At 38.5% G+C, this 25,781-nt stretch overlaps 1 protein-coding gene across 4 annotated transcripts in view; it reads left to right on the forward strand.

The window, feature by feature from the left end:
* RBMS3 (RNA binding motif single stranded interacting protein 3) overlaps nucleotides 1–25,781 on the forward strand; it is a 432,183-nt gene that overhangs the window by 170,461 nt on the left and 235,941 nt on the right. For all 4 annotated transcript variants that reach the window (XM_062496503.1, XM_062496477.1, XM_062496494.1 and 1 more), the window contains exon 4: nucleotides 11,657–11,748. In XM_062496503.1, the coding sequence (XP_062352487.1) occupies nucleotides 11,657–11,748 (92 nt within the window). The remainder of the gene's footprint in view (nucleotides 1–11,656; nucleotides 11,749–25,781) is intronic.

Below are 25,781 nucleotides of genomic sequence, written 5' to 3' on the forward strand. Positions count from 1 at the left end.
TCATCCACATTCCAGAAAGACCCAGGATGTCTCTTTCAGTCCCATATTTCTGCCTTTTTTATGTACAAGCTCTGTTGAAAGCTCTGTTGTGGCCGTGAATTTCAGTATGCAAGAAGCTTCCTACATATTGGCATTTGTACACAGGGGATTGTCTTGCTGGTTTGACCTCCTGATGCCTCACAGTCATCATCCAGGTGGCTTCAGCATGGGCTTCAGAGTGAGCACCTTCATCAGACCTTTGTGGTGTGTGATCCTCATGTTCTGTACCAGCAGGGAATATTACATGCAAGCTGACACTGAAGTGCTACCTTAAATTCAAGATGGGAAGGGTGGTGCTTGCTTCAGATTCAAATGTTGTATTATTCACTTGATTCTTTTTCATGTATTAGATATGTGATTTATAGTGATAGGAAACTTCTACTAGTTCAAGATTCAGATTTGATTAAAAGCCTGCACTTTACCCACTTTATCTGTGTCTTCCACTTACCTACATTACAGAACTATCTCAAATCTGAAGAAAATGGATTAGAGATCTTGAAAAGAGATTTTCTGATGTGATTTATTCACTTTTTTTTTTCCTTGTTAATTTTGTCTCAGCCTGGAAAACGAATAGCAATTTCTGGCTACCATAATAATAGCATTTTTGAACTTCAGGCTACAGATAAATGTGGTAGATACATGAAAAAAGGCTCAGAAGGTGCAACTGGTATTTAACTACAAAAGAAAAAGGACACCCTGGGCAATATAGCTATAAAACTATAAGGATACTAAAATTCTGATTGTCTGAAATACTATTTAAGTCCAAAATCATTGGGCAATAAATGTACACTGTGTCTTTAACAAGGATTTTGTTCTCACCTGTATGTTGTGGCTTATCCTGCTCTGTACTGCCCATCTCTGCTGTGCTTCTCCTCCATAGCACAGGTGGAATGTTGTTTGTTACCACCAATCATTTCTTGAAAGCACATTGACCTCTTGCTCAAAGGTCATAGTTATTTTAGCATGATGGTGGTGGTGGTGGTATCAGTATAATTTCCTTAGAAATATGAAATATTCAGAAAGTACTGCTCATCTCTGCTGAAAACTCCAAGACATCCTGAGTGTTGATGGGTTGGAATAGGAGCTCTTTGCATTTTATCCAAAATGTTTATCACAGCAAAGATTGGCATGCCAGAATTGGCCAACTGGCATGAAAAAAGCATTTCACTTTCTTGGGAAAGTGTTAACACTTTGCTGCCTTTTAGAAACTATAGTTGTTTTCTGAATTACAAGTGGTTTGCATAAAGAACATAAATTGCTGTGCTCTTTATCACTGCTTACTGTATGACAAATATACAGTCCAATTTTTCAAGTGCAGTGTCTTGAAAATGAATGTGTATTTGAAATGAAAACTATTTCAGTACTTGAGCACCCTCCCTCTGGAGCAGACTGGATAATAACATGTTCATCACCTTGGGTTATTTTAATATTTCCTGAAGCCTGCGCAAGATGCTTTCTATTTTCTTGTCAAAACATACTGAAACAAAAATTATTTTTTAATAAAGTACAGTAATCACAGTGTGATCACGAAGTGTATCTTGTCTTGTCAGATTGTTTCTTCCTACTTGCAAGGATTTGCAGTTACTTAATGTTAAGATTGCTGAGCAATCCAGTGTTGGGAAGAAGAGAATGGAATATTTCATTTCTGAGTAAGAGCCCTGGGTGAGACACAGCATCCTCCTTTTCCTCCTAGAATAGTATCACTATTTAAAATGAGTGCTGGAAGAGTTGGCTGCTGAGTGATTTAATTTCTCCCCTCCCAGTATTTTACTGCTGTCTTCCATAGGTGTGGTGCACTGGTAATGAAGCACCCAGAGATTCTGTTTTGTCTGTCCATAAATGCCTGCTGAAATGCCATGCCATACCAACCCTGAGAGATGCAGGACAATATTAATGTTCATTTCTAATTAGTCCATGGGAGCTGGAATTAGTCTCATAATTTCTTAGGTTATGTGCCTTGTTGATGAGCAGAAGGTGGAAAACTTGCTTAGCTTTGGGTAAAATGAGGTCCAGTGTTTAGAAGAGAAAATCAGTAATCTTACACAGGCTCTGAGAGCTTTGAGAAGTAATGGCTGAATGATTTTTTTTTTCTAAACTTTTTCTCTACACCAGGTTTTTTACTCAAGTCGCTCAGGTCTAAAATAAGTGATGGACAAATCTCAAGAGGTTTGGTTTCATATCTTACCCAAACATTATCCAAGCTAAGTAAAGCTCTGGAGTCTGCATAGCTGAGCATGAAACCTCAGAAGAACAGACTTTCTCATGAGAGTGTCAGTGTTTCCTGCTGTCTGGAAATACTGAGAAAATAGTCTTTCTTGTGGTATTTTGAAACTTCAGCATCTGGACGTTGCTGTAATCAGAGAAAAGTGAATATGAGAAATAGTGGTTTAAAAGCAAACCCCTTTTCAGTCTTGGGTGCAAGAGTTCCTTTCAAGTTTTTCAGGGAAGCTATTAATTGATACCACAACTGGATCTCAAAGCAGGTGATTAAGTCTGAAACTGCAAATTCTGTGGGGTTTTTTTGTTTGTTTGTTTGTTGTTGGTTTTTTTTGTTTGTTTGTTTTTTGTTCTTTGGTGGATATTGCAAGATATTATCACTGAGTGTTTCTCCAGGGAAGGAAAGAAACAGCTATTGTATTCTTCCCTCCCCTTTTTGTAAATATGTAACTAAGCACTCCTCTTGCAGTACTTGTATTTGAGAGAACATTCTGCTTTCTTCAATCACTACTTCAAGTGAAATTTAGCTCAGCTGCAGAACCACAATGATTGTCTCATGCTACAGAAATCTAATGAAAATAATGATTATATTATACAACTAATATATTGATAGAAATGTTATGGTAGTAAATACCTACAATGTTGAGTCATAAATAGGTTTATATGGCAATTGTAGACGTGAACTATCCCTGTATTTAAAAATAGAGTTAATCTTCATTTTGGATTTTGACAGTAAATCAATGTGACCTGCAGAGAGATTTACTTCAAAAGTTAAAGATGGAAAAGTGTGTTTATCTCTTGTCCTTCTGCCACTGCAAGATTTCCAATTTTTTTTTAAATTGTTATCCAGCCCATATTTAGTAACTTGAGCAATGAATTTTCCATCATTGGTTTTGTGTGATTAATCCAAGTTCGTGCTGTTAGCAAATGCTAGGAAATATTTCTCAACTTCCCTCTCAGTTTATTTTCACCAAGATTTTCTTTCTTTGACAGGTTCTCACAAAGACTTAGGGCTCTTTGTGCTGGTGACCTGCTGCAGTTAAGGTTACCCATAAGTATTCACTCACATCTAGGTTCACTTTTAAAGCCCCAAACATTTGTCATATTGGTAGGGATAAACAAATGGTGTTCTGCCATTCGTAAAATCTGGATTTTTATGGCTATATTCATGCTCTTTCTAGAATTTTCTTCAGTTTGTCACTCTGGGGTTCTGAATTGCCAGGAATGCAGTGCAAATTGAGAGTGGGTGCTCGAGTGCAATACTGTTTTCTTGATAGGTATCTTTGCTAAATTCCTAACTTCTTATGCCTCTCCCCCTCACGGTTGTTATTGCAACCACCTTTCGCAAACAGCTTTTGTCAGTTTTGAGATCTCCTTCTGTTTCTTCAGAGACCAAGGTTTTGGAAGCATGAAGTTCTAGAAAAACAGACATGAATATGCATGTACATATAGTTACTTACTTATTGAATAAGTACTTCTTTCCCACATAGCAAAATTTTGTCAGTTTCTTTGTATTGCTTCCTTTACTTATTGGAGATTGACAAAAAATAATTTAGAAATGGTTTAAAATACATTAAAAGATAATAATGAGTTCCATACTTCAGTTTTGCATTAAAATATTATCATTAATTACTCAATGCAGTTAATAATAACCTGTATTTTTATGTGTTCTGCTTAAAGTAATTGAATGTTCAAATGAAGAATGTGTTTGCAAAGAGATCTCTAAAAATTCTGTTAGTGCTGGTTTTCTCCAGGTCTCATGTTATAAAGGGGATTCAAATAATGCAAGAGGCAAAAGAAATCACTGCAGAAACATAATCAAACTGACAGTTTTGTGCTGTATTCCCATATCAAGCTAAAGCAAACAAACAAAAAAGAATTAGCTATATATGCGTACTTAACAATGTAGGTGCATCTCTGGGGAGTGATCTGAAATGAAGGGACTATTTTTTCTTTCTTGCATTTTAGAATCTCCACTTCCAATTATTTTTCTAACTACATATTAACTGTTTTAATTAAAAGGTGGTGATTCACCACTTTCTAGCCACTGAGAACATTTTTATAAAGAGAGATTTAAGAGTAATGCTGTAGACTATTTTACTATTACTCTGAGCAATTGGAGCTGTAGGAATATTTTATCACAATTTGAACAATGAAAGAAAAAAGCTGGTTTTGGTAATTTTGTATTCAAGGGTTATTCAACCTCTTTGCTGGCTAACCCTAATTTTCCAAGGCTTGTAAAACTTTAATTTGATTCGTTATCTGAACATAAAACAATGTCTGAAAATTACATAGTAAATTACTAGATAATCACCTTTTTTGCAGTCTACCTGATTGTCAGAACGAATACTGCCTTTTAGAGACACACTAAATAAGTGCTGGGCAAAAATGAACTTTACAACTCAGCTTAGGTTTTTGTGAAACCCTAGTGTTTTCTTCTAAGTGTGAAGGAGAAACATCTCTTTTATTATTATGCATTTGCTTAGCTGTGTATTTATATTAGTGTTTGTGACAAAAAATCATGCTTGTGTTTTCCAATGTGTGCATGTATATGTACAGATATGTGGAGGGGATATCATAAAGCTTAAATAAGTTACTTGTGATAAATATATTCCATTTCATGGTTTCTTAATTCATCAAGAAACTTGAATTTGCTGACTCTTCCCTAGGTTGAAACTACTCTTCCTCATCACATCTCCTTTTGGGGGTGGTTTTTAATTTCCAGTCTCTAAGTAACATCAGCAGAAACATTGATGAAAAAAGCAAATGCTCTCTTAAAATTACTTTACCCTCCTTTTTGTCCAAACCACCTCTACACCTCTTGAAGACCCAACCTGTATGATACGCTCAGTCTTCTTTGTTCTGGATTTCAGATCTAATATATTGAATTCTAGATGGTCAGAAACAAGAATCGGGAACTTTTTTACATTAAAAAATCATTGTATGCTGGTGGGAAGCGCAGTTCCAAATGGTCTGGTATGTCAGACCTAGAAAAAAACTTTAGGTATAATGGAATTGTAATTATACATAAGCAAATCAGTGTTCATATTTTAAGAGTTTCTTCATTATAATGTAATATTATGCAAAATGTGCACATCTTATGCTGCCAAAAAGGAGTCGTGACCTAGTCAAGCTCTCCAAGGTGGGAAAATGTCAGAGCTGGAGTTCCTGCTTTGCCACAGCTTCCCTTAAACGCCCACATCAGCCCCTAGTACAGAGTGGCCTGGCAAGAGTGGGGGCTGTCTGGGACAGTCGGCTTTTTCCATCTGTCAGGAAGGAAGCAAAGATGTTAACATACAGAAACCAAGCATTAACTCTTGATGAAGTGGGTTTGTTGGCATCAGCGAAACTAGAAGAGCTCTTCAGTATGTGTGAGCTCCCCATCAGTGTATTTAGGTGCTTTCAAGATTAGTGACCCAGGAACACTGGCTGAATTAGTGCCCAGACTCCATGCCAGCCTCCTGGCTGGATGGGTCAGGTCTCCTGTCTCTCGTCTGTGTTTGTGTGGATGTGTAGGAGCCAGAGAACAGAGAGTACTGATTGACTTGAATTCAAGTGATTTAAAGCAGCACATGGTCAGAGGTCAGATGTGGTGTTTGACCTTCTGCCAGTGTCAGGCTCAGACCTCAGAGCTCACTATCCTCAACTTATCTTCCCTCGTTTGTCATGGCTTCTCCTTTCTCAGGATGTTCCTGTCCTCCTCCAGAGGTTCCTGTCTCTGCAGAGCTCCAGCTCAGCAGCTTGCCAGGGTGTTCTACTCCTCAATTCTAGAAAACCACACTTCTCCTGCTCTTTGGCTTTTTTATTTTTGTTGTTGTTGTTGTTTGTTTTTTTTTTCATCTTATTTTGACCCTGGGTGATCAGGTGGCTGCCGAGCTGTGGCTTGGCTGCTTGTTGCCCATTCAAACCCACTGGTGGCTGCGGGGCTGTGGGCAAATGGGCTCTGGGGGCAGTGCCAGCAGGAAGGATGGAGCCTCTGCAAGGATCCCAGGGTGTGCAGTCAGGACAGGAAGGAGGGCAGAGCAGCCTGCTGTGGTGCAGATTAGCTCAGCAGCCGTGACAGCTCCCTTTCCCATGGTGTCAGCAATGACGGCTGCCGACCGAGCGGCTTCCACGCAGAAAAGCACCTTGGTGTTCTGGCTGTAAGTGCTAATTGGGGGCCAAGCTGCTAGGACACCCTGAAACTTCTGTTCCCATGCACTTTGAGTAACTATTGCCACTTTCAGCACTGACTGAGGAACTGCCTCAATGCTCCAAAAAGGCAGCAAGGCTCTCATTCCTGTCACTACACCAGCGGAGCTCCCCGGAGATGAAGTGTAAAGTCCATGTGTGCCAGAGGATGCTCACCTCTGCTCTGTGCCACCATCCAGCACTTCACAAGAATTACAGGGACCTCAAGTGGCAGGCAGTCCCTTAAATTATTTGGCATTACCCCCAAGTACCCGATTCATCAGGGCAATTCAGAGTTTGATGTCTAAGAGCTCTACGCACCTGCAATTGCTTAAATCCACAAAATTGCACCCATAGGTATTTGCAGGCACAAAAATGTTGGCATAAAATTAGATTCCATTTCCTAAAACCTGTGCCGAAATTTCGATGATATACTATATGAGGAGTTGTTATTTTGAAGTGGATTTGTGGAAAGCAATTGAAAATCTCCAGGCATCCCATCTGTGTTTAAAGTAACAACAATAACAAAACTTTAAATTAGCATAGGAGATTTAAGACATTTCAGGAAAACATTGATTAAATCTGCCAATGAAATGAACGTGTTTGGCGAGTGACCTAATTAGTGAATACTTGGTTCTTTTCCACTGCACTGCTTACCACTAATTGCTGTTCTGCTGGTCTTCTCCTGACAAGTAAGAAAAAACAAGGATGAGGGATTTGTTGAGGAAATAGTGACATTCAGTTTTAATTCATTTGAACCTGCTGCCAAGCTTAATTATGGAACTGAGAAACTGAGACTGGGAGGCCCCCAGCCATTTAGGTTATAGGAGATGGAGATGTTTAGTGTCTGCCAGTGTATTTGGGTAGCACTTTTTGCAGCTAGCTATAAACTTCAGTTTGCTGATGGTTCGCTGTTTTTTTTTTCCCCCACAGGTAAAAACAAAACAAAACATACTGGTTTTAGTTTTAAAATTTAATTATTTAGGCCTAATGGCATCAGGCCAATACAAAATTACAGGAATTGTCTTTCTAAAAGGAAAGATTTAACAGTTATACCAGATAGTCTTGTCCTGGATTTCTTTGTGTGTGTGTGTTTGTTCTACCAAAAAAGCCCCTTTGGGATTCTGGAGGACTTATAGCATTGGAGTACCGAAATTGCCCTTAGTGTAAGTACACTTGAGGTGAGGGGCTCATGTTAGTGATAAGTTCAATTCCCATCTCTCTAAGTAGCAGGGGACTACACAGCTTTCCTTATTTGTGTTTGGAGTTCTTAAAGGAAAATGTCAGGATGCTTCCGGAAAAAAGGGGGAAATAATTTTGGTTTTGGTTTCCTGTGGTGGTGATGAATTCTTGTGAGTACAGTCTGGATGTCCTGGTTTAGAATCTGAGTTCATTTTTCATTATGTTATGCATAAAAACTGGGGGGAGTTGGGGGGGGGGGAATCTATAATCCATTGACCAGAATGTTTACAAGACAGTGAACACACAATAAAAATGCAGGGGAAATAAAGGGAGAAAAAAAATAAGCTGTGGAATTTGAGTCTAGCAGAGGGACAGTCTGGAGGGGCTTGCACGTGTTTTTAAAGGAGGAAAAAGAAATGTAGGTATTTACTTAGAGCAGTGTCTGATTGGCAGACCCTGATCTGAATTTCATCCCAGGGGATCATTCCAACCATTTTCCTACCTTTTCCCAGGAGGAGCCAGGGAACAGTGTAGGGATAGACACTAGAGCAGCCAAACTCAGCCACAGTGCACCTGCCAGAAGCAGCCACAGCATCCCAGTTCTGCTGGTGGGAAGCACAACCCACTTCAGCCACAGTCTGGACAAGAGGGAAGGACTCTCAGCTCAGGGAGTTTGGGGCTTCATTTACACTTTGGAGAACACTGGAGAGGATGTTCCAAGACCCAAGTTTAGCTTTCATGCGGCTAAACTTCATCCACCCAGACAAGCAAATAAATTAAAAAAAAAAAAAAAATTTTAAAAAAAATCCCGAACACAGAAAAACCCAAAACCCAAACAGAAAAAACCAACACTATTTAGTTAGTGCCCAAGAGACAAAAAATGAAGTGAGATTATAAAGAAATGAAATATGTTAGCATAGGTCACTAACATAGACTATAAACATCTACGTGGAACAACGGAAACTGTACAAAAAGGCAGCGTGCCTGGTTTTCTGTTATATAGCATTGCAGGGTTCTTGTAAGGATACTTGAATGCTGAAACAGCCTGGGAACTTGGCTTCCCTTGCAGCAGATTGATGTTCTTTGGACGGGTTTTCAGCCATGAAGTGATTTTGTCCTGATGTTCTGTGTGTGGTGGAGAGATGTGTCAGGAGGGGGGAGGGCTACAGAAAGATACTTGGAATGGAAATTAGTTTAAGGGAAGGAAAAAGAACAGCTTTGCAGTGAGACTAGGAGTAGCAATACTAGAATGCATAATGGGCAGCTAAAGATGTGGGGTTTTTTGTCTCAAGACTCCACTGGATCTGTGATACGGTCATATCAACCCTTGTGCCCACTGAAAAAAATGCTTAGAAAATATTAATGGTTTTAGATATTATGGACTAATGTTACTGTTCAATAATTTATTATGCTAGATATACCTGACATCTATGATACAACTCTAGAATATTCTTACACATTCTGGTTTTTATTTACAAACAAAATTAACTTAGATGTGAATAATTGCTGTGCTGTCTAGAAAGTCATACTAAAAATAATTTCCTTTCTATTCCTTCAGACTTGAAGCCTGTACTCTACACTGATGCTAAATACAAAAATCTAACTCCATTATCTGTTTTTAATGACAAGGTTAAGATTACTTTTGCACTTCTATCTCCTAATTGTTGGACATGGAAATGGTGAGAAATAAAATACTGTTTAGTTTTCTGAGAAGACCACCTCACTGTCCTAAAAAGTATTTCTCTTAGTATTTGATCCAAGCCATCCCATCACTTCCCAAGACATTTCAGACTTCCCATTTGACAGCTCTGGCTTCTTGTCTAGATCTCTCATATAGGAAAATGAAAGTTGCATCTAAATGTATCTCCTTCTTCCTCCCAGAAGTTTCTCTCCCAGAGGGCAAAGGCATTGCAGAAATCCAGGGAGGACTCTTGGTCTCTTGTAGCATGTTTTTTAGTTCAAAGCAGCATCAGCTTTACTGCTGCTCTGCAGTGAGAAGAGAGCTTGGATAGCACTGCAAAGGAAAATGCAATGTAGGACAAGCTGATTTAAAAATGGCTTGCAGTAGAAAGGGAAAATCAAATGAGGTAATCAGAGAAGGTCAAACACTCCTCAAACTCCCAAGCTGATCAAACAAACTCTAGTGTTTATTAGGTTTGTTATCACAAAGTCCCTCAATGTTTCAGTGTCTGTACCACAGCATCCCTGAATCTGTAGTAATGCCCCAGCAAAAAATCTCACCAATCCTCCCCAAGACAAGAAACCCTCCACCAAACAAACCAAAACAGAAGACTGAGCAAAGAAAAGAACAGAAAGGTTCGGATCTTGATGTTGCTTTTCACACTACTTAAGTCAGCAGTTTCTTTAATAGTTTTATCTGTTTCTTTTTTCTTATTTCTTCTAATGTTCTTAAAACTATGTGGATGAGATTTAAGCCAAGAAACAAAAACATCAATTTACACAAAATTCTTTCATGATTGGACTAATCCCTGCATTTAGCAATGTATGCATACCAAAATAATAATTGAGACTTTTGTAATTTGAGGGGCAAGGTGATCACAAAGCGCACACCCTTATACCTAGATTTGGTGCAGAGAGGATGGCAATGAAGTCTCCCAGGAGTAGGAAGAAAGGCTGGGAAAAGAAATACAAATGGATGTAGCAGGAAATCATATCTGTAGTTGCCTCCTGTAGGATGTGGATTGACCTAGTAAATGGAGACGTCTGCAAAGAAGCTATAAATATACTTGTGCTAATATTATTAAAACTTTCAGGAGGTTCAGTTTCATCCATATGGCTTTCCAGGGAGATGCCAAAGATGTGGCCCCTGGCCACAGCTTGTCTGAGCAGCACCTGCCTACCTGCACTATAATTGCTTAATAAGATGTAGGGGTTTTCCCTGGATGGATTGTGAAATATATTCAGATGCCTAAATAGGTACTTGGTGAGATTTTTAGATCTTCCTAATTCAGTTGAAATCTTTATGAGCAAGACATTTGAATGCTGTTGAAGATCAGAGAGAGCTCAGTGCTTTAAAAGTCATGAAAAGTCGATTTCTTGGCCTCTTATCCCTCCTTTATGTCTTTAGGAAAATAAAAATACTTTCAGAGGTGTTGTTCTCCAGTACTGGCTTAATAGCACTGGGCTTGCTTGAACATATGAATGTTGGTGGCTAAAGGAAGGAAAAAATGGAGAGGGAGGAAGAGAAGATAGGAAGTGACTGGCTGATTAATATACTAACTAATGCAAATACTGGGAGTAAGAAAGCCACTTAAAAGCAAATGATTATCCTTTGCCAATCCCTAAGATCTAACCTCTAAGCTGTTGTTCAGATGATACCCCAAGCAATTCCTGACAGAGATCTGTCTGTTGTTCCAGCAGATAGAGCAGTGAGATGAAAGGGATGTGGTTTAACCAAAGCTGAGACTTTGCTGTCTCACCATCTTCTAGAGCTGTCTGGCAGTTGCCTGTAGAGCACACATTGGGATTTCTTCCTGAATCGGTCCCACCTGCTGGAAGGCTGCTCTCCCTGCCCCTGCACACATGGTCCCAGCCTGCCAGAGAGACTTCTTGCCCTTCTGTTCTGAAGCTTAATGCTTGTGTGGGTTTAGAGGACAGGAGAAGGGGTGTTTTCCCATGAAGCCAACCATTGCAAGCTGCAGCTTTGTATCCCAGAAGGTCCATAATGATACCTCCTATTATGGAAGAGATGGGGCAGGACTCCAGAGAACTGGAGTCCCTTGAGCGTGTGTGCCCTTTTGCTGCCAGGGGCCTTTAATCTGTTAGGACAAAGACCTGTCTACACTCCCACTTCTGCTGCATATCTTCTGGCACTTTGAAGCTTCAGGTCACTACATTCCCTTAAACCCCCAACTAGGTTCCAGAGAAAAGACATGACAAATAGAGGTGTGGCGGCAGTGCTACTGGAATATTATGGAAAGGTGTGAGAAAATGGAAAGATTTTCCTTCTTTTTGAAAATAAAATCTTTATCTGTGCTCATACACACGGATAATACTGAAAATCTGTATTTATCTGTTTATTTTTCAGGTTATGGTTTTGTAGATTTTGACAGTCCTGCAGCAGCACAGAAAGCAGTAGCGTCTCTCAAAGCAAATGGTGTGCAGGCGCAGATGGCAAAGGTAAGAAGAACTATGTCATTGCAGCATTATTTCAGCTGTTGGGTTAAATTTCCAAGGGTTTGTTTTGCTCATGTTTTTCTCAAGGTTTTGGATTGCATATTCAAAAGATTCTTTCATCCTTTGGCTCCAGCACCTTGTTCATCCCATGGTTTGTCTGTGTTCTTGAGAGCTGTGTCTCATGTAATGTGCTCTGCTCTGACTCTCTCTCTGCCCCTCTGCTGGAGAGGGTTGTAAGACAGAGCACCAAAGTGGTTGTGCCTTTTGTTAAGTACTGGGTCAAAGAATTGCCTTTTCTTCACCTTGAAGTTGTCTTCATTTGGTTCCTTTGCTCTGGAAAAGTTACTCTTTTCTGGTGTGGCTGGTGGGCTTCTCTGAAGGAGTGGGTTGACTGAGCATAAGGAAAATCTGGTTGATCAGCCTAGTTTTAGCTTCTCCTGTTTGTTGAGTTGTTTTTTTATTATTTTATTATTATTATTTTTTATTTTGAGGACATAAATGAAAGTGGATAAAGTTGCTGAAAGAATAATTGCTGAAGGTTGTCTGGAGGTGACTGGCACCTGTTCACAGAAGCTGCAGGAGCCATAGGAAGCTCAGTCACTCTGGTCTTGGAATTGTCCTTTGTCCCCAGGCAAAGGAGGTGATAGTGACAGAGGTTATAGTAATGACCATCATGCAGTCCAGCTGTTGCCTTTCTGAAGGTAGAATGATGTGTCTTTGGGCTCTAGACTGTGTCAGCCAGCAAAAATAGCTGTTGCTTTGTACTTTAAAAATACCTTGTCTGAGAATCACAAAAACTGCTTAATATTGCCTGATTTAGTCTCTGTAGATATGATGCTGTCCTAGAATCTAAAGCAGTGAAAGCAAACAGGTAATTGCAAAAAAAAAAAAAAAAAAAAAAAAAAAAGAGGGAAATCAGCTAATAAACAACCATCAGATTTGAAGATTTACACTTAAAGGAATGTTGCGGGTTTAAACCTTTGTTTTTCAAAGATGTCTTAGTAAAAACATAATTTTGTTTTGGTATTTGTTTTATTTATTATTATTTTATGGAAAAGAAGTAATTGCTGGTAAATAAGGTTCTTTTGCCTTCTACTGAATTACACTCACTGTGCCTGAAAGAAACGGGATGTCAGCGATGTTTTTCTGTTTAACAGTGCCCTACAATGCAAGCTAGGCTGTTTTATTGGCTCTTAGTTTTTATTGACACATGGTGATAAAAAATATTTGCTTCAAATGGGTAAAAGATGGTGAGCTGAAGAATGTGAACTTCTGCTAAGGACTGTGCTATTTTATTTCTCAGATATACGGCATCTCCTTGTTAAAATATAGGCAATTTGATGCATTAGTCAAGCTGTGGAAAAGAAACCAAAGACAGGAGATATGTTTTGTCCTAATGATTGATACCAAATAGCCATTTCTAGAAAGGAGTAAATCTATATAAACGTGTAAAAAATATAAATCCATATAAAACTGTACAGTTGCAGATTTAAAACTATAGATGTAAAAGTAGGATTGAAAGATAAATCTGTGCTTGGGATTGTCAAGATTTAGAACAATGAACAATTGCAGTACTTATATTCATGGAAACACCAGAAAAGACGGTGACTTCAAACATTGTGGTTTGGATTGTCCAATATTTAGGGACTAAAACCAAAGCCTGATGTTTTCAGAGAGGGAAGGGCTGTACCAACCCTTGGTTGATTTGTTTTCGGGGGAACCTATGGCAGGAATAGTTTTTTTACCCTGTGAGATTTTGAGGCGACTGGTGTGTACACATTTGTTTGCATAAGACTGACTGTATTTTTATTATTTAGCTATGGTGCCTGGAATCCCAGATAGATTCATTTTAGTGTGTTTGATAGCTCAAGATAAATATACAACTGACTTTTCTTATCTCTGAAAATATCTAAGTATTTAGAAAAATGGGGTTTCAAAGGAAATTGAGATTACTCCACACAAAGTACCTCACATTGCTGAGAAGGCAGGAGCTTGGGAAAGCAAATCTATCTGGAGAAACATGTTAGTTCTTGCACATATTGGAAGCCAAGTTGCATAACAGGACTGAAAGACAGCATTACCTGCCAGTGTCTGAATTAATAGTGAGGGCCCAGAAGAGGTTTGAGGAAAGGGGCAGAACAATAATTTACCCTGCATTTCTGGAAGTTTATCCAGAGCAGTTTTATTTCAAGAGCTGCTTTAATTAGTGGTGAATGGTGACTCTCGAATAAAATCAAAATAAAAAGACTTAAGTCTGAAGAAATTCCCTAAGCCTCTTGTGTGCCATGTTTCATAGGGTCTATCTTTTACTCTGCATTACAGAGCAGTGAAACTGTCCAGTGTAGAGGCCAGAGTGGAGACAGACTGTAACCTGTGTTCAGCAAATATCAAAAATCTCAGTCCAGCTGTGGATGCTTTTGAGTAAAGGTGAAAGAGGCATTGGCCAACTTTTTTCTGTGTGCTAGCTCTCTTCAGTTGTGAGAGAAAGTGTGCTGAAGTGTCGGTATTGTCTGTGATGTTTTCCTGGAGAGAGCTCTTGCTCGGAAAGAGTGGTTCTTTCTCAGTTTTAACACAATATAATTTTTCTCATAGAAATCCAGGAATCTTCTTTGAAAAACAAAAAGCAGAACTGAGCCCCCGCCCATGTTGGCTAGCAGAAGTATCTTGTGGATACTTGAGTAAAATATACTCATTTTATCGATGCTAAAATACAAATGCCTGCCTCTTTTTATTTATATTATTATTATTATTATTATTATTATTATTATTATTATTATAACATTTGGAGACTGTTTTGGCTGATTTTGTTTCAGAGTGCTGCCTCTGGAAGAAGGTTGAACTCTGGTGGATTGATGCTCCAAGTCCCATCAGTGTTGGAAAACTTGTTCTGTTGAGGCTAATACACCCCATAAAACTACAAAGAGAAAAAAAAAACCCAACTGTCAAATATGTCTGAAATTCTCTTTTTGTTCTGGCTTGAAGCATGCAGGCGATGATTTGGCTGAGGGAGAGGGACAACAGTAGTATGCCTGCACAGGTAGTGGTGGCAGCTAAGGACATGAGGTTTCATGTGGCCCACCTGGTGGGACAGGGAGCCACACAATCTCCCACCCGCAGGAGAGTTACGTGAGGCTCTTGCACTCACATGTTGTCACCTGGCTTCTTTAGCATTTCTCTCTCAGAGGTACATGAACCAGGAGTTCTGACCACTACTTCTTGCCTGTGCTCATCTAAGTTGTCCATATTTTTCAAAACTGCTTATTAAGCACTTCATGCATTGAGAAGAATTAATGCTATGGAGCTGCTGAGGGATGTTTTCCTACCTGGCCTGGCTTGTTTTGCTGTATGCTGCCTGCATCCTTTTGACATGCAGGTTCATTTGTGTGTATGTAGTGCCTGCTTGTTCAGGCTTGTAGAGTCCAGGTGTTTTTTTGGGTTTCCCTTCCTACTAAAAACAGCATGACTGATATGCCTTTGGATAATATCACAGGAATGACTGATTTGGTCGTCTCTTTATGCTAGGGACTACAGACACATAACAGGAAAAGCATTGCTTATGTGCATGATTTATATATCAGTTTAGGGTATTTTTCAGATGCTACTTTCCTGCATTTCCTAGAAAAATATTATAGACAGAATATGGAAAATTAATAAGGAGAATCTTAGTAATATGGGAGTTGGCTCAGACAAGTAGGCAAGGAAGTCTAGTACACATGAAAAATGTATCAGTGTTCTAATAAAATCTGGAGCCACATCTATTCTTGGGATCTGCAATAGTCCTTCACCCAGAATTACACATTCATGAGGAAACTTCTTAATCTAATTTATATGTAAGTTTTAATGATGCCAAGGAGTCTAAATCACCTGAAAAATCAATAGAAGTCTGCTGTCTAAATAAATTTGAGCATCTGAGATTGTGTCAGCCTGCAGATGAGCTGTGCAATCATTTTATCCCTTCACAGACATTTGGGGTCCTCTCTACTATGTTTTATTTCCAGTTCTAGTCTGCTGTAAGATTGCATAATGTAGAAGTTCAGGCAAAGGTAGGTTCTTGCAGAGTATTTAATAGCTTCTTTAATACCTAGCAGTCCATCAAGAGTGATGAAACAAATGCATTCACAAAGGAAGTGTTTTCAGTCTGCTTTTTTAAGGATTAAAAATGTATTTGATGTTGTGTATCTTCTCTGGGTTTTCCTTTTGTACATATAATGCATTTAGACATCCTCAAAACCTGTGTGAAAAATGTGGATATTGAAGGAATATTTAATTAGTTCTGGCAGTTGTCTAAGTCCAAGGAATCATTTCTTGACTACTCTGCTGCAGTAATTGCCATCCAGAGAGAGTACACTGCAGGAACTGGTTCTGAAAAAACGGGCTGTGCCAGTAAGCTCTGATGTGTTTTCCTCCACAAGGGAATTGCAGAAAGTGATTTTGCTTCTTGTGTGATATTGTTCTCATCTTTCCATCATGCAGAAGCTTAAATACAAGGAGTAATCACCATCTAGGTGAAAGATAAAAAGGATCTGTTTCCTACGGAACAGAGCCAAGCACAAGAGCTTCCAAAGAGGAACAGTGAGCTGATTGCTGTGTAGTTAAATAGGCAGATTTTCTACAAGGACCAAGGAAAAAGAAATCCCACAGAAAAATCTTACTTTTTTTCCAGACTTTTTGCATAGGTTTTAAGCATTGCTCTGGTATGAATCAGCTGACCAAATAAGTTTGTGTTCTGTCTGCTTGTTTTTCAGCTTCATATTCTCTTCTTTTAAAATTTCTTCCCTTTTTTTCTTTGTCAGACACCATTACTCTAAAGGACTAATCCTTAAAATGGAAAAGCTCTGGAGAAAACCAGATGATTGAAATTGAAATTTCATGATTGAAATGTCTGCAAATTTTAGCTAGCAAAACTTCAGGATACTGATTGGTTGAGTTTTTTAATAATATTTTTGGTTAACAGCCCTACTGACTACGCTAATCTTCCTTTTGAAACTAAAGTGGGATTCTAGGAGTTTTAGAGCTCAATATTGAAGTTGTCAGGCTTTGTTTTACTCCTGTGTTTTAATTATCAGATACCCCAACCCCAGTGAACTATGAAGTCTAATATTTGTATCGGTGATTTATAAAATGCTGTTTTCATTGGTTGCTTAGAGCAGGAGCTGGTGGAAACCTCGCCATGCTCAGCAGTGTAGGAGAAGCTGAGAACATGGCTGTGCTGGCCACCTTCCACATAATTTCTGAATGAGTTGCATAGCCATGTGTAGGCTGCTGCTGCTGCAACAGTTGTCAGAGACGTTTGGCACAACTCTTGTGTGTGTGTGGAGCACTCTCTGGTGAGCTCTCCTCTTATCTTCCTGAAGTGTGCACCCTCTCTCCCCGTGCTTTTGCACAGCACAAACTGGCTGACCAATACTGACCTGAATTGATAACAGTCCTGGGTTCTATGAAAATGAAAAGTTATAGCTGGAAAGAAATGAGAGGTACTTCAGTTTAGATTTGGAAATTACACATGCAAGTGTCTCATTCCTTTGATTTATTTTACCATGTCAACCATACCGAAGGTGTCTTGCAGAAGCACTGACTGGAAGTTCCAAGTTCCACATACTGCTACTTACCAAAGTCATGCTGTCCTCATCCCCTCTTGCCTCCTTACCTCTGTTTTTCATAAAGTATCCTTTGCTCTTGGAATGGAGAATCATAGTTTCCCAGATGGAGCTGGCCTTTAAGTGCAGGTTTTGTAAATATAGGATATTTTTTCATTTTTTAAAGGATAATTATTGAAAAGGCAAGAAGCTAAATTATTTGTTTGTATTAGGTTTTGTCTCAGAATTTCGTAGGAAAATACACCCTTAAAAACCTGGAAGGTTTTTTTTTGGTGTTGTATTTTTTAATTCCCCCCCCCCCCCCCCCCCGCCCCCCCCAGATGGAGCACTGTCTAAATTCTGGATTCAGTGCTAGCAAAGCGCTAACTTTAAATTTCAGAAAATGTGCAGTAGCAGACGACAGTGTCCTATGAGTGTCCTAGACAGTCAAGACTGAAGCAACGAGCAACTTTTCACAAGCAGTGATAGATTGGGATAATAGTAAAGGTACATGACAGTAATGGAAAGACTTCCTAGCCTTATTCTGCCTTGAAAATTTCATGCTTCTGTACATGACAACTGTATGGTAGCCAATGTGAAATGATCTTAAGATCCTTTTCTTGCTTTTAGTTGTGCCTTCATAAGCCAATATAGAATGCATTAGCTTGGGCCATTCTTGAAAGAATATCAGGTTATCCTGAGGGTACTAAAATCCAGCAGTCCTTTCATGCTTGCATGTGTTGCTCCTAAAAACATAGATCAGCATGAAGGAGAGTATGCACATCGACAGCATTTAAACACACCTGCCAAATTTATAAACAAAAATTTCTTTGGGGGTTTTCAGAAGTGCTTAACTTGACATAATTCTACTCTCTGAAAATGCATGGAACTTTACTGGTGGCTAATTGAGAGGAATTGGGTCAGTACTATGTTCCTTTGTTCCCAAAAATGGTAGCTCAGCATCTTTGTTAACCGCTAAGTTAGCTTAGAGAAATCTTACAGCACATACAATCATGTTTATTCTCTAGCTATCACCTCAGCTAGACCTGGCCATGGTATTTTTCTTCCCTTTTCAAGTGCTGCTTTAGTTTCTAGATTTACTTGACTTTTTTTCATTCTGTAACTTCATCTAACATTAAAACATTCCTCTGCCTTTGAAAATTAAAATGCAAACAATCAGTAAATATATCCACCTCCATGCTATTAATGCCTTGCACCACAGAACAGATGCTGAAAATGAAAAATGTAGCCAACTTTTAGGCTGAAGAATAGTGGAATTACTGGGTTCTTTTCGGGTTATGAACTTCAGCCAAACAAGAGTTGGCCTTTTTTCATAAATACACATTGTTCTTGACTTTCCTCTGACTTGGAACACATTTCAGTTGGTAATAATACAGCTGAAATCCACAAAGCTTTGGCAATCTAAGCTGGGGAGAAGAATGGGGCTCCCTATCTTTAGCACTCACATAGCTATACATCTTGGAAGCTCTTACACACTCTTTGCAAACCCTTTATGTTTGCAGAACAGGAAATCTGAGTCCTGCAAATGAGCTAAACACTGGAGTCAGATTAATTTTCTTTTGCCTCCACACTCAGGAAACTCCAAACGCCCCACAGAGGAGTTATCCAACCACAACTATGCAGCTTTGGGATCTGCAGCTCAGACTGAGCAAAACTATGTTCTAAATTCAGTAAGCACAGCTTTACTCACCAGGAAAAACCCAGCACACTCTGAAATGATCAAAAAACTGTGGTTTCAGAAAATACTGCTGTGGTAGAAAATGGACGTAGCCTTTCTTTCAGTGGCCTATCATTTAATGATGTTCTTCTGTAGATCAGCCTGAGGACAATGCTTTTATAATGTGAGAAACAAAATTTCATTGTATCTAGCATGACAATTCATGTGACCAGCAGCAGGAGGATGTGTGCATGCTTTTTGGGGTACCGCTTAGTCTGGACTGAGGCACAGCTTCAACAAAGCAATGTGATTTGTGTGAAAACCAGGCCACTTTCAGACTTTTTTGTTTGATTTGGAAAGCAGGTGTGCAAACTTTAGTGGCATTTCTTCTCAGTTTATGTGAGGGCCTGTATAACAGCTCATCAGCCTGGAAATACACAGGTGCACACTCTACCAGTAAACACAAATCTACCAGTAATATGCACAGATATTCCCTGTGCACCTATCCATCCCCCTCAGAATATCTAAATGTTACTGTATTAGTGAATACTCTGTTTGTTATTTCTTTATTAATGACTGTCTCCCATTCAACCGACATGTCTAAGTGGCTTGGCTGCAATCTACATAAATTTAGGTTTAGATGTAGCTTTGTTCACTGATGAATGATAATTTTTGTCACTATAAAAGGGACCTCTATTTTTCCTTTGTATAAAAGTATGAAATTAGGCTGTGGTCATACTGTACACAAAATACTGAGTCGTAATGGCAGCTCACTGAAATTTTTAGTCATTTCCCTTTACATATTTGTGCTCAGAAAGGGATATAACAATGACATGAACAGTTGAATTCGATTTGTAGTCATGATAAATTAGCTTTGATGTGATCAAAATAAATGTAAGAGATATAAGAATGTAAAACTGGCCATATCAGACTAAAATAAAATTCCTTCTGGTATCAGATTCTCTTTCTGATAATGCATTATAGCATGTGCCAGCAGAGGAATACAGGAACCAGACAAGCATCTGAGGATACTTCCCCAGAGCAGTCTCTTAGGCTCTAGCAATTTGCAATTTGGGATTTCTTCAGCTTGTATTGAATAGTCATTTGTAAAACTGTCTCCCGATCCCCTAATAAACAGTTTATGCTGCCTGGTTTGCATTTAAAATATAGGCAGTACAACATCCAGCCATAAGAAATTCTTCAGTTTAACTACATGTTCTTCAAAAATCCATCTTTGCTTGCTCTGGACCTGCAGTGTTGATTTCATTGATTGCTTGCTAATTCTTGTATCAGAAGAGACAGAAAGCTCTTGTTTCCTGTGAATCCTTTTCATGCCACTTAGGATTTTATAAAATGCAGTCATAACTTCCTTCAATCCCTGTTCTGTTTCCAGTTTTAAGAAAGATGTGCCAGGATGTGTGTGTGTCAATAAGGATGTGGTTCTTAGAAGCAAGGAGCAGTTGCTAAGTAATAAACATGAAGAATGTAAAAGTGGCTTTGTAATATGAGAGCAGGGCTGGCAGGAAGCTTAGAGGGTCATTTTATATCAATATGCTGGACATGAGGCGAGTATTGCTAATGCTGTGTAGTGCTGCAGCCTAGGAAATGGGAAAATGGACAGACACATAGAGGAAATGTGCATTTGGCTGGTATCAGGTACTTTGTAAGGCAGTCCTCATTTTGCATGAGGATAAATGCAAATTCTTGATTAAACACAGATCAATTTTTAAAATAAGAACTCTCAGCTTTCGAAAAATGTACCCCAGAAATAATTGAAATGTTAAAAAAAAGTAACAGAGCTATTCCTTTAAAGCAGCAAGTACAACCCCAAGTATGAGGACATGTGTTCAATGCATCAGAAGGAAAAATACCCAACTCCCCCATCTATGTATAAATAAAGCTTGCCTTAAAGTCTTGAGATTATTGGTCACAACTTTCCTTAATTATCAAATTATATCCTTAATAAGATCAAATTAATATCTGTCATATTGATGAACAATACCTGAAACTGATGCCACCAATGGATCAATACCTGGCTGATTCTCTCAGTGGGCTTGAGGACTTTATCTTTGCCAGGGGCTGCTGAAGCACCCTTGTACATTTTGTCTTGCACCCACTGCTTGGGTGTGATGTGACCACCAATGCTGCAGCACATGCCTTCATATCTAAACCAAGGAAAGGACTGCAGGAGATGTCATGCTGTGCAATGAATCCTTTTTTTAGGAGATATTTATATTCATATTCTGCTCCTCTTCAGCTCATGGAAGAAAATGTCCCTTTTATTAGTCATAGTTCAAAATGGTGGACACATAGAAGAATTTAGGGGTCCTAAATTGCCAGTTGCTCTACTGTGTGGGCTCTTTCTGTGATTCCCAAAGGTACAAACTGAGTACATCTGGGAGGTTAAGATGCCTTACACCGCATTAATGGAGGTGCAATGGTTATTTCCTCTGCTGTGCCTCACAACTTTGTGCTCTCAAAAACCAGAGAGAACAATGAAAACTTTGATGAAAGCAGCTGTAAAGGCATTTTTGTAGTTGGAAAAATTGGACCTCCCCCGTGTGAACATGCGGTTAGAATATGGATATGGTATTTGGTAGGAGGTATATTTTTCCCTTGTTAAAATGGGAAATACAGCTTTGTTTATCTTGGTGCCAGGAAGTGACAATGTGGGGTGTGTTTAATGATTATCAGTCATCCTCTATCCTGAGATTCTTACCACAATTCAAAAAGGAAAAAAGGTAGTGAAAAAAGATGTTAGTTTCTAGTAAAAAACTTTGGAGTTGGGATAATTAAGACTCGGTGCTAGAAAGCTTGGCTTTGAATTCCTCAGAACAAGTAAACATACCTTTCTAGTAGTTGAGACTGAAGTGTGTGTCTCAGACATCACTTCTTCACGCAATTGAATCATTTTTGGTCTTTAAATTGAGTTGGTAGACAGGCAAAAAGAGAGAGAAGACAACTTGAAGAAAGGCTTCCCCATCTTCAAAGGTATCTTTGGCACTTCACTACTGCACTTAGTTGATAGATGATGCTGTTCCAGTGCTGCATCACAGTTCTGTCTCTCTGTGTATGGACATATGGGGTTTTACTCTGTGCATGATTAGTTGATAAGTATTCAAGAAACTACATATCAATGTATGCCCACATTTATAGACGATAATTTAGAAATATTCTTGAGAATATTTTATTATATACTGAGATTCTCATGAGTAGCAAAAAGTATTACAGTGGTATTTTCATAGTACGTGCTATTGGAATATGACTGTTTGCTAGTAATACCTCTAAGCCCTGAGAATAAAGCAGTATGTGTTTTTTTAGAAATGTGCTGTAGAAATAGGAAGGAAATTGGAGGTAAATTAAATCTTGGTCATAATCAGGCAGTATTTTTCTATCTGTCAGCAAAAACCGGCAAAAAACTCCAAAACAACAAAATTGTAAACTCTGAGATGAGATTTAGTGATTTACTGTCTGCTTTAACTGTACCTATGGCTTGCAGTAGAGCTACACAGCCTCAGGGTTTCCCATATATTTCCATAACTTATTTGTCCATTTTGCATAAAAGGTTACGATCCCACCATTTATCTAAACATTTTCCTAGTCACCTACTCCAATTATAGCTTGTTATAGAAAGCCAGGACTATCATTTATATATCTGTGTTGCTTTATTATAGGAATGCAGCATAAGGCAGCATGTGGAGTCAGTGAAGGTTTTTGCAATATCTTAGCTTCCAAAAAATCTTTTCCCTTGCTTAAAAACTGTTCATCAGTGAAAGGTCACCACTCCTAATAGCATGACTTGATTCAGTTCAGCCTGCCTTCCTGCTGCATGGCACATTGCACATGGTAAAATCGTGGGTTTGGTAAAGGAGCCAGAACTGATACAATCCAGGTTGAAGTCTGGCTGTAATGGGGTCGCAGTGGTCTTGCTGCCTTGCCCTCTCTCCTGGGGCTGCTGAGCCTAGACTAATGGAAATGCTTCCCTTTCAGAGTAAAATTTCATTAGCTGCAATACATAATGGCTCTCTTTTGTATGATCAATCTTCTGAGTCTGCTTGAACTCAGGCTTTCTATGTTAAAAAGGAGTGTTGATGTAGACTCTGCTTTGCTTTGCTTTGCTTGAAGTTCAAATAAATAGTTTCATCTTGCGTGATTACATTGTTGCATGCTATTTACTACTCTGGAGTCTATAAGTAATTTCCGGATTGGCTTACAGGGGTACCTTGAAGAGGCTCAACATTTTCTGTCATGAGCAATTAGATTAGTTACAGGGGCATCTCTCTGCACTCCTCTAAGTGACTATTGTGCTGGCTCTCTTTGATCCCAAGACATCTGGGAAGCCTGGTGCAGACTTATCTAAAGAATATGGTCTGAAAAAGTAGCAACTTAGGCACTTTCCTCCTGGGAGCATCATCTAGTACTTTATCCTTTATACTGGGTTTTACTAAAGGTTTCTCCATGTCTTTGTTGGGAGGTCCTTTGAATGTGTAGTAGCTGAGACCTGAAACACTTTATACCATGATGGAAACCCCTGGCTAAACATAGCACTCCCAAGTCTCCTGGTCTTAACGGTCCATAGATCAGATTAGGCATTGAATAATAGCTGTAAATACTATTTACTGCCTGTTTGCTGGTATTTCTTTGATAACCCATTGTGTTGGTCTTTAACTTAGTATCTTAGAAGTTTTTAATAGTGGTATTTGACTTCACAAATTATTTTCCTTCCGTAATGTCCCCCTGTGTTCCCATGTAAATGGAGTCCTTTCACTTTAGTCTTTTCTACTCTAGTGAATCTACACAAAGCATTGGGAAAGCAGAATTATACCACATTTGCATCCTTCATTTTGCTACTGTGAATATAACACATTCTTTTTAGAGTGTTCCTACACACTTATCACAGTCCTTTTGAAGTTTTGGATCTGAGCTGGGTGGATGTTGCAATAGGCAAAGCCTCTCTTCTAGGATATCCACAGTTCTTCTTGTGATATTCCACTGACTGATAGTGTTTTTCTATACCTTTTCTATTTACAATCCATATTTTTTAAATCTGATTGAGTGGAGCTGTATGCTGTTTTTCAGAGTCTGCAGTGCTGTAATATGTATTTTTTACTGCCTTTTCATCAACTGATGAACACCATAGAGTTTGCATTAGAGATTCTTATTTTTAGCATGTGTATAAACGACATTATTTTGCATGTTCTGTTGTTAAATTTAATTTGCTCAATTAAATCTCTGGCCTTAGCAGGTCTAGATTCAAATGCCGATGTTATATTTTATAAGTGAATGTTTTAAAATTATGCCACAAGTGTTTGCAAACATTCAGAGCTAAAGATCTGTTCTTCAGCTTGTCTTTAGTGAGTACATCAACCAGTTTGCTGTTTAACACACACATTTTTAGCATAAATGTCACCCCTCAGGCATCCTGAATTGTGCTAGGAGAGACTTAGTGTCCCAGACATTAATTTCTAGCTGGGCATAATTCGAAAAGTATACTAAGACAAATAGGGGGATATAGAAAGTAAGTTATATTTATGTGTTTCTAAACTTTAAATGCTTTCTGAAATGCTGCATTTCACAAAAAAAAAAAAGTGGATGGTAGAAAATAGCAATAGGGCGTAGATGGGTTTTTAACATACAAAATCTTGGAATTTTTGCTCCATGGGAACATTTGCTTCAATGATAATAAAATCTCACATTTTAAGAAATGAGGATTAGGTCCCATGAAGTTGGCAGTTTTTTATTACCTTTAAGATTACTTAAAAAAAAAAAAGTAGCCACCACAAACTCTATTATCTATGCAGATACTTCACTGCTAAAAGGTTTAACATGAAGATAGAATGGTGAGAAATACAGGCCTAAGTTAGAAAGCTATAAGAAGCAAATGAATATTTTACTAGCTCTCCTTTCATGTTTTTGGCTGTTTGTGTTGTGGTCTTCTGGTTTTTTTTTTTTTTGTTTGTTTGTTTGGGTTTTTTTGGTTTTTTTTTGGTTTTTTGGTTTTTTTTTGTGAACAGAATTACTGTTCACATAAATATTATGTAGAGGAAAACCTTGAGATGTGCAAAATGTTTGCTAAGAGAATGATCTAGTCTGTTCAAATGGGGACTCTTGAGAGATGCATTCTTGAGATATATGTCCCTAATATTTGTTTTAGACAACTTTGAAATCTTGCTGTCGCAGTATAAATATCCAGATGACAAATACATGTGCAAATGTTTTTCAGGGAATTGAGTTTGGTTGTTTCAAGGCAGAGCTTGATTTCTGTGAGTAAGAGCTCAAACCTAGAACTTTGGATGACTCAGATGACCCTCAGCCTTTTTGTACTGCAACTTCTAATCATGTTTAAAAACAAGATTGCTCAGAGTCACGTAGCAGTCATTTGTGGTTCTGAAGTCAGCTGGTTTAAAATACAGACCTATATTTTGGACCCAAAGTTAACACGTATATTCAGCTGGAAATAATGAGTGTCAAGTCTTTTGTTAGAAATATTTGCTGGGTTGTTTCAAGATTTTGACAGTCTGGGTCCCTAGCTAATATTCCAACCATGTAAAATACTTTCCTGTGTTGTCTCTGCTTATTATTTTATCTTGCAGCAGAAATTGAATATATTGAAGGGTTTTGTTCAGCAAATGATCCATGTTAATATTTTTATTTAAATTCCATTCCCACCTTTTCTTAGTTTTTTGTTTTAGAAAAAATAATTCATGGTAGTATGTATTTGGCAAAAAGAACTCGAATATTTGATATTGTTCTTCTTGGTCATCAATAATGCAACTGCTCTT

Source organism: Cinclus cinclus, chromosome 1 (genome assembly GCF_963662255.1).
Source record: "Cinclus cinclus chromosome 1, bCinCin1.1, whole genome shotgun sequence".
Classification (NCBI taxonomy): domain Eukaryota; kingdom Metazoa; phylum Chordata; class Aves; order Passeriformes; family Cinclidae; genus Cinclus; species Cinclus cinclus.